The following is a 9,656-nucleotide window of genomic DNA, read 5'->3' as shown; positions in this document are numbered from 1 at the left end:
GAACAGTGTAATAATCTCTCACTCACTCCTACCCCATGTGAGGAGAAAGATAAGTAAAGGTTGTTTCCTTCTTTGATAGCGGGTCCATTGTGGCAAGACAGATGGCAAACCAGCAGAAACCAAACAACTTTGCTATGCTGGTAGTGCAGTCTGGAGTGTGGTAGTTTATGGACCCCTGACCCCCCCCACCCGCTGGGCTGGGTGAGGGTCTGGCTGCCAGCCGAGGTCACACACCATTTAATGAATTTTACCTGTCATTAGGTTTATCATGATACCTGCCTGGATTTCATAAGATGTGGGTGTCAAATCCTGTCTGTAAGTGGGGACAGCAGAGGAGTGGCAGTACACTGCCCGGCTGGGATAGCTGCAGCCTGGCGGGGTAGGGGTGGTGGATGAGAGGAACTTAGGTGGATGGCACATACCAGCTATGGTAGTGTGCTCGGTGCTGCTTGGCTTGGAGAAGACTTTCACTTTGCTTCTTATAAACCATTGCTCAGAGCTGCCTTTAAGCCAAAAGGCAAGTAGGAGTTGCAGAAAAGCTGCTTGACTTGGAGTCCTTCCAGCACAAAATGCAGGAGGGATGGCTGTTACACAGCCCGGGTTACTGGTGCTTACCTGTTTTAGCAGGGGATAGGCTTCCCGGGCCTGACTAGGTCCCTGGCACTTCTTGTTTCAGGTCTGGTCATTCATCTCTACTTGCAAAAATCCTAGCAATTGAGGGAATCTTGCTCCCTCCTTGAAAGTAGCCATAGCACCCAGCAGTGCAGCAAGCAAACATCTTACACACCGATCGGACTTTTCACAGAAGAAATAGAGCAGAGTCAGTGCAAAACCAAGCAATGAAATAAACAATTTATAAGTCAGCTTTAAATTCTTTTAGCATGTTTACTACTGGAAATGCACAGAAGAATCTGATGCTAGGTGAAATTGTGTCCAAGATGGAAACATCATTTAACATAGGGAAATGAGAAGGCAGTCCTTTCAGAAAGTATCACACAGAGAGAGGAAATTCTGCAGTTTAATGCCAGGAAAGAATAGATAGTTCAAATTTGCAATCAATGAAGCATAATAATTTCTAACACCCAGCTCCATTTTTCTAGGAATACTATTTATAAAGTACAAATTCGTAAAGGTTTTCTATATCAGCACTCTCATTAAAAATATAATTTTATACTGGCAGCTTTCTGTAATCATTGCAAAGTCCCAGAAGATGTTTTGTATAGAAGCCTTCCTTTACCAAGCAGCCTTTGCTTCGTATCAGCTGTCAGAGAATGACTAAGACCTTTTTGTAAAACAGACATGCCCAATTTTAAACAAACCCACAGCTCAGCAATGCAAGACAACACACTGTTTCTGCGTAGATAAATTATTTTAAATCAGCTTCCTTGTTCCCCTCTAGACTCAACTGCTGTTGACTGAAGCGTGCTGTACCAGAAATGCTAAAAGTCACCATACCATCAGGATATAATGTTATGTTTTGGTGTTGCAACTATAAACTTAATGCTTCTCTTTTTTTGTAGGTTTTGGGGTTTTTTTACGGATCCTAAAGCCAACTCTGCTCAGGACCATGTTATCTGGGTGCACAAACACAGTGATTAACGTAGTATTACCAGTTTTGGTTTTGGAGAGCTGCTGTCAGTCTCATGTTTTGTTTTTTGCAAATGTGTGCTTCCAGGGGCTAGAGCAGCGCCGGTCCAACACAGCTCTCTCTTTAGGTATGCTGCTGAGCCCACACAGCCAGGGCGAGGGCTAGCATCATTAAGTATCCTGGTAAAATGTCTGTGCAGTGTCTGGTGACTGTATCAGCAGCTGTTGTTTAAAAGAAAGAAATGGCTTGGGGCTCTGCCTATATTACTGGAAAGTTGGCAGCCTTTTCTCCATCTTACTCCTCTAGCTGTCTCGCTCGGCCTGCAAGTAGAACAAGGGGTGATGCACTTCCAGAAATCTGAATTGGCCTGCAGCTGCAAAAATAATGCTTCTATTCCATACCACTACAAACTGACAAGCAAAACCAGATAATACTTCCTAACCAGAAAACTTTGCAGGATAGTTGAAAAAACATTAGTGCAGAGTCAAGTGAGTTTATTTGCACACATACTGTCTGCGTTCAACTTAGAAGCAGCTGGGAAAGACTCTTGGTGCAATTTTCAAGCCTGTAAAATGTGATGCACAGTTGCAGTCACTGCAGTACTGTTTTTTTTCCAGTGGAGTCAAGTTGATAATGCTCTGTTCAGGCACAGAAATATGAGTTGTTCACCTACTCTGCACATTAGTGGCACTTTCTTGGATAAACATTGAGGATGTAAACAGACAAGCTGTAGAACAGTCTATACAAAAGCATATGGAAGAAGTGCACAAGCTTGATTTAAGCTTGAAGTATCTGGTCAAAAATTGAAGCACACAACAACCTGCTAATTCACCTAAGGAATCAAAACAGCAAAAAAAAATTAAGGGTTAAACAAGCCTCTGATAGCTGACTTCTTCGGACTGGAATGAACTTCCTGCTCATTCAGGTAGGTGAGAAGTTTTTAGGCATGGCCCAGCCAACTTTTTCCCAACTGTATGTATAAGCTGCCAGCACGTTATTTTCAAGAGGGAAAAATGATGGATAACATGTAGAAACTAGGGTGTATACAGTGTGTTGCTTTTCAAATAAATAACAATCACTCCATCATAATTCATATAATCAGTGTGTCTGTAACAAGGCACTTCTGTTTAGTGTGCCAGAGATGCTCCATGGAAATAGGAACAATTCCAAGACTGCCAGGTCAGTACTTCACCACTACTACCCGTACAATTCTGGTTTAAAAAAAAAAAAAAAAAAAAAATCCCATGAAAGAGAAAGAGAAAATCTTCCAGGAGGAAGATACAGTAAGTTGATCAGTGTTAAGGCAGCATGTGGGAAGAAGGCAGCAAAAGGTGCTTGCTGGAGAGAAACTAGGGAACTAGCTAGGGATCAGTGAGCAGATGGCTCCTTCCAGCAATCCTTGCAGTGAAGCTGAGCAGTCAGTCTCTTCCTCCTGCTGCCATGACGCTTCTCTGTGCACACCACCAAGAGAGATGCCGTACCTACGAAAACCTCAAGCAGAGGATGTCAGCAGGCAGAAGGTCAACACTTGCAAAGAACCAAAAGGTCCTTCCTTATTTTTATGGTGCCATAAGAATTTTTGCTATTTATAAAAATTTTTTAAAAATTATAAAAATGAAAAAAGGACCCAGAGACTGAGACCATCTCCTCTTGTGCTTTTGTTGTGCAGCCAACCAGCTTGTGGTGCCCACTGAAGGAAATGTGGTTTTTTTCTGGTCAACTGATCACTGCTGTGTGATGCTCCACTAGCTATGTGGTGACTGAAGGGCTTTGTAGAGGAGTAGGAAAGAGCATGGAGGGAATGCGAATAGTGGAAGCGTACTGCTGCTTGGGCTGTGAAGATGCATGTGTGCATACAGCTTGAACAGATCCATGGTGCTGCTGCAGCTGGCAATCAGACAAGTTTCTTCCTAAGTGGAGTTTGGTACTTGGGACATGACCTGCTCCAGGCTCACATAAGGAATCAAAAGACCTGCTGGGACTGATGATCCTGAAACCCACTCCCTTGCCATGCAGCGCTCTTTATTTCCTTGAGTCAATGAGCTAGACAAGGATCTTGCCAAATGCAATGCCTGGAAAGGTAAGGCCTCAGCAAGAAGCTGAGTTGTACCTACACCTTCTGATTACACTTAAATTTCCTCCAGTCCTCCTGCTTTCTTTAAATTTGTATCTTCTTTTTCTCCACCTTTCTAACAACAGTTCAGTAGCCAGCAAAATGGCTGTCACCTCATTTCTTTGGTCTTAGCCCCTGGAACTTAACTGGCAAGCAGGGAAACTCTTCATTCCCCTTCAGTCGTGTTGATGCAATGTGCCAAGTGCAAACTGTTAATCTAAGTGTACTTCTAATCGCTTCAAAAGCATGAAGAAGGTGCAACTCCTTCCACTGTGCAGACACAGGGAGAGATGAAGCATTGTGCAGGAAACTCGGCTTTGATTTTTAGCAGAGCTCATGATAAAATCCAATGCACTGGATCCCAGTTCTTCTGCTATAACTGTGGTGCCTCTTGGGCTTTTGCTAGAGTAGGGACTTCTAAGTGCATGAGAAGGATGTGTGAGATAATGAATTGTAATCAAAATCTATTGTAAATCCCATGTATGCTTAACGCCTGCTCCATTTATTGAAGTTGAGCGTGAAGAAAGCATTCTCAAAGATGAGTGAAAGGAAGTGTAATGTAGAAAAGCAAGTGAAAGTGGGATGGTTCTTTACAGGTACTATTCACAGCAATTTGAAAACCACCAAAAAGACTGTGGAGCCCACGTCTCATTTAAAAAAGTGACGGGAGGCTCTCCCTCAGGAAGGCAGTGAGGCAACACCTACTGACTATCAGTGGGACTTTAGGCTCCTGTCTTTGGCGTTCTGAAAAATAATTATACCCAGTGAGTCACTGAACAAGGGGTCCCATCCCAGGAGGCTTCAGGACGTACATTTTCTTTTAGCGAGATTCTAGCATAATGTAGACTCCATTTTTTGGTCCGAGGGTGGCTTTTGATTTCAGCTGCAAAGGAATCTGAAAGAAAAAAAGAGCAGCTTATGCACAGTTGTACGTATTTGTTTATGTGTGTATAACACCCCCACATACAGACATTTTTGCTGGGGGACCAACTCATACCAGGATTACTGTAGAAGCTGTAAAGTACTTGTTTTACAGTCAGCTGTGGTAGTATAGTATTAAATAGAATTTACAGCCAGAGGCTGAGGCAGTGGTTGCCCAGGTATACTGTTGATCTGAACAGAAAGAAATTAACTCTGTAAACTCTAGAGCCACTGAGTAAGTGCCAGGTGCAATGTATATAGCAATAGTCATATACTAAATTGTTGAGAGCCCATGAAAGATGTACACCCATTCTCACCCTGTATAAATCAAGGTATTTTGACTGTGGTGTTTCTACACTGCTCTCCATTAAGGCAGGGCTGTGTAACTGTTTGTTGTCTTGGAAAAATCATAAAGGTTAAATCACAGTTTGATTAAAACATGCAGTCCAGGCCTCTTGTCCCGCCTTATTATGGAAGGGGCTCTAGCAGTTTTCTCAAACAAAGAGAAAGTCACAAATGCAAGTCAGTCATCCTGTCTAGAACACACTGTCAACTCCCTGAAGTTGACAAGTGTGGCCTCTAACCCTCTGCATGTACAAACCTCAGTCTCTGGGCAGGTCTTAAATTGAAACTTCTGCAGAATCCTCAGCAGAGTCATTTTTGTCTCCAGCAAACCCATTTTCATGCCAATGCAGCCACGGGGTCCTGCTCCAAAGGGCAGGTATGCAAAGGGATGTCGTTCCTTCTTGGCCTCCTCTGTAAACCTAGAAGGTGCAGAGATGGAAACTGGTTTAAGAAATGCTTTTTGCTCCTGATGCATGGTTTTCATTTACATCTCAAAAGGTGGTTATTTCAACTGGTCCTAATGGGCGGGTCAAGGGGACTACTGACAGATTATGTCCTGATGGGGCTGACACCCTTAAGTAAACAGATAATTGTCTTATGGCCATCAGCCTTTGTCAGCTGGTGATTCCAGGAGAGGACAGACAGACATTAGTATTACTTCCAATCTATCTTTAATGAATTGCCTTCATTTGATGACCATACTCAGAAGAATGATAACTTCAGGTGCAGACATGCTAGCTGTGTAGAGCTTTGCATGTATGAGGGAGAGATTACAGCTAAGAGGAAACTAATGGGCTGCAATGTGAACTAACTAGAATTAGCAACAGCGCTTCCCTGCTGTGTGCTGCAGATGCAGAACAACGAGAATTTCTCTTTGAAGCTTGCAAGGGGAGATGAAATCTCAAGGGATTGGACAGGCCATGGAAGACAGTTATTACAATTCAGTACAGCCCTTCTTTCTGCTCTTGGCCCAAAGAGACCAGGTTCCCAGTTGGGAAACATTGAAATTGCAGACAGATCTGTTCTTAGAGCTGAAGTACCTCAGCCCAGTTGGAAAGACTGATTAATGTGGCAGTCTGAATGCAGATCTGCATTAACTAGCTGGCTTTAAAATACTTGATCAACCCATTAGAAATGAGCCTCTTTTTTCTTTTTTTCTTTTCTTTTCCCCCCTTAACGAAGGAAACAAAATTCCTATTTGAACAGCAGTCCAAAGGAAAAAAGTTAAATCTGTTTGCCAACATGTGCTGGTTTTGGCTGGGATAGAGTTAATTTTCTTCATAGTAGCTAGTATGGGGCTAAGTTCTGGATTTGTGCTGAAAACAGTGTTAATAATACAGAAATGTTTTCATTACTGCTGAGCAGTGCTTACACAGAGTCAAGGGCTTTTCTGCTTCTCACACCAACCCACCAGCAAGTAGGCTGGGAGTGCACAAGGAGTTGGGAGGAGACACACCCAGGACAGCTGACCCCAACTGACCACAGGGATATTCCATACCATATGGCATCATGCTCAGCATATAAAGCTGGGGGAAGAAGACAGAAGGGGGGCTGTTTGGAGTGATGGCGTTTGTCTTCCCAAGTAACCACTATGCATGATGGAGCCCTGCTTTCCTGGAGATGGCTGAACCAATGGCCTGCTGATGGGAAGCGGTGAATGAATTCCTTGGTTTGCTTTGCGTGTGCACACAGCTTTTCCTTTATCTAGTAAACTGCCTTTATCTCAACCCATGAGTTTTCTCACTTTTACCCTTCCGATTCTCTTCCCCATCCCACCAGGGGGGAGTGAGCGAGAGGCTGTGAGGTGCTTAGCTGCCAGCTGGGGTTAAACCACAACACAACATCTGCAAAGATGGATGTATACTGGACAGAATATGTACAGACAAGAGTACAGCATCTGAGTCAGTACAAGTTATTAGGGCCAATGCATAATCAACAAGGTGAGGCTCATTCTGGCCTGTGCTGAGTCACTCACTGATCAGAGTGGTTCTTTAAAACAAGCAAACTTTTACAGTGATGGCATTACCCTGGAAATCTACATAGTCCTCCCATGTCATAAGGTATTTGGAGCTGTTCTGGTAGTACAAAACTACTTTTCCAGTCCTGTATGTGGATAAAGGCTCTGTCCTTCACGTATAGGGTCATCCCTGAAAATCTCTCATCTGTTTGGATACAGTTTACAAGAACTTTAGACTGCTACGGCCCAGAGAACTCATGCAGGGTAGAAGGAGATGAGAGGTAATACAGTCTATTTTGAAGTTTGAGAAAAAATAATGTGTGTTTCCACTAAGCCCATCCCCATGCTTAGACATCCTAAATAAGATTGGGATACTACTGCAGAAAGCACTATACCAACCCCTAATTTGAGACTGAAGGACCATTAACTCATGTACTGAGCACTGTTGCATATCCCATGCAAACAGGTTAATGCAATTCTTGCCTTGTTCACCTCCATATATCATTCTGCTAAATTTAAAGTCTCCCTTGTATTATTCCTGAGGCAGAGTTCAAAACGAAATATTAGGGGAAAAAAGACTGTAGCTGAATTTATTTTTTGTTAAGCTCTTATTTTATAATTCTTACTAACATTACCAACTTATACAAGCTGGGGAGAGTGTTAGCAATTATGCTTCATTCCTCAGGGAAATTTCAAAAGGGAATTTATCTCAGACTCATAACAAACAGCACCGTATGAGTCAAGGGGGCTGCAGCCCCCACTATCTGTTTTACCCTGTAATGCACTTTTATACTACTGTTAAAGTGGTGAATAAACAATTAAGACAGCATTTGTAGATAAGTGTTGCTAAAAAAAAACCCCAGACTTCCAGTTATTGCTAAGATTCCTCCCCAACAAAAGCTCTGGGCTTCTGTAACCCTGGCACTGCTCTTCTTCATGGCCTAAGGTGCCTGATAGAGCATATGCCAAGATTTGTTCCAGAAGGAGCATTGGGCAAATCCACCTACACCATACATGTGTTGTCTTACTGGCAAAGATGGTTCTGGGCTGCCTGCCCCACATCCAGTTGTTTGGGGAGCATGCACCTTTTTTCTTAGTAGACTTTTCAACATAAAATGCAGCTACCCACAGAACAGCTTAAAATATAGCTGCCCACGAAACTAAATTGTGCTTCCCCACAGCACCACATCAGCTGAAACTCTCCCTGTAAGCTCAACTCAGCATCTGTAAGGTAGGGCAGGGTACAAAACCACAACTTGACAGTGCCCCCACAGTTGAAGAGAATAAATGCTCAATGTGAAAGTATGTCTTGCCAAGCAGAGCTAAGAACCCAGAGTCCTAACTTATGGACAGAGAGCAAATTCCCAGTGGGAGATGGGATAGGTTCCCCACTCACAGAGTACTCACATCATAACAAGATTTCAGGTGAAAAGGCTGCTCTAAACCAGCCAGGAGTTGGACGAGTTTCCTGGGTACCTCCACACCAATGAATAGACTATCTCACTTCAGAATTTCTGCATCCAGAGGTGCAACACTATTTGCAGGATCTGATTTGGAAATGGGTCTGAAAACCTGCGTCACATTTCAACCTTGACCAAACCTCACACCCTCTGTGGGATATGCCACTATCACCACTTGTCTAATTTGGTAGAAGAAACATATTTTTGATCTAAATTAAACTACGCTTCTCTTGGCGGAAATGCTGCTTTGGGTGAATAGTGGCTGACTGTGGCTACAAATGAGCAGCAGGATCTGGTGTCTCCACTGGACAGGCTGAAGTCCTGTGCTCAACCTAACGCATGAAACAGCATTTAAGGCAGGCCTTTGATCTAAACAGGCCCAAATAAGGACTTCAACCTAAGAATGGAAAGCATTGCTCCACGCACCTCTCAGGCATGAACTTCTCAGGCTCTGGCCAGAACTCAGGGTTGTGGTGGAGATGTCCAACTGCAGTTTCAATGACAGCCCCAGCTGGAATACGCTGCCCCAGCACTATGCAGTCTTCAGCTGCTTCCCGAGTGAACCTGCAACAGCAAGTGTCATGTATCCCAGATGATTAATAAAGGTAAAAACACAGCAGGAGGGAACCATAAAAGTCAATCTCTTCAGCTGGACTGACCCTGCAATTTTGGGAGTAACACTTTCCCAGTAGATAAATACAGCAACCGTTGCTGATGCTAGTGTCTTCTCAGGTTACAATCATCTTCACCTAGAAGCACACAGCTCCAACCCAGCTGGCTAACTTTTGCCCTTTTCACAGTAAAGCATTTCTGGTTGCTTATAGTTTTCCAAAACATTAACTGTTAAACTGCAATTTTGCTGCTAACATTGGCTATAGACTCATTTTTTATGAAAACTGCAGATGAAATGCATCAGTCATCTCTAATAACAGGCAGAAATAGCATGTTGGTTTGCTTTCAGGAAAAAATTATATCAAATACAGTTTTGAATTTGTTTATTTGAGAAGCTCCCTCATGTAGGGACAGCACCTGAAACTTAGCAAGGGATGATTTTAATATTAGGGGTAAGTGTTCTGCTGCTGCTACAAAAATACAACCAATTCACAAGCCTTGAAAAACTGCATTTCACGTACACTCATCAAAGATAGGCATGACGTTAGCAACAAAACTCTCCAGTTTCCTCCCACCCTGTGGTGACAGGTGACAGAGCAGGACTGTCCTTAGGGACCTCATCGTGACAAGAAGGCTGAGAAAAGCCACCTGTCAAAGCTG

At 43.2% G+C, this 9,656-nt stretch overlaps 1 protein-coding gene across 5 annotated transcripts in view; it reads right to left on the bottom strand.

Annotated features, from left to right (window-relative positions):
* Positions 1 to 860: 860 nt before the first annotated feature.
* The window catches only part of TBXAS1 (thromboxane A synthase 1), a 232,164-nt gene continuing 223,368 nt past the window's right edge, over positions 861 to 9,656 (bottom strand). For 3 of the 5 annotated variants that reach the window (XM_074871843.1, XM_074871844.1, XM_074871841.1), the window contains 3 exons: positions 8,811 to 8,948; positions 5,224 to 5,386; positions 861 to 4,596 (listed from right to left, as the gene is read on the bottom strand). In XM_074871843.1, the coding sequence (XP_074727944.1) occupies positions 4,522 to 4,596; positions 5,224 to 5,386; positions 8,811 to 8,948 (376 nt within the window). In that variant the 3' untranslated portion in view covers positions 861 to 4,521. The remainder of the gene's footprint in view (positions 4,597 to 5,223; positions 5,387 to 8,810; positions 8,949 to 9,656) is intronic. The other 2 variants (XM_074871842.1, XM_074871845.1) reach the window with 2 other exon arrangements.

Source organism: Strix uralensis, chromosome 5 (genome assembly GCF_047716275.1).
Source record: "Strix uralensis isolate ZFMK-TIS-50842 chromosome 5, bStrUra1, whole genome shotgun sequence".
In the NCBI taxonomy this organism is placed as follows: Eukaryota; Metazoa; Chordata; class Aves; order Strigiformes; family Strigidae; genus Strix; species Strix uralensis.
Note: the sequence above shows the minus strand (reverse complement) of the source record. Positions and strands in the feature narration are given on the sequence as shown.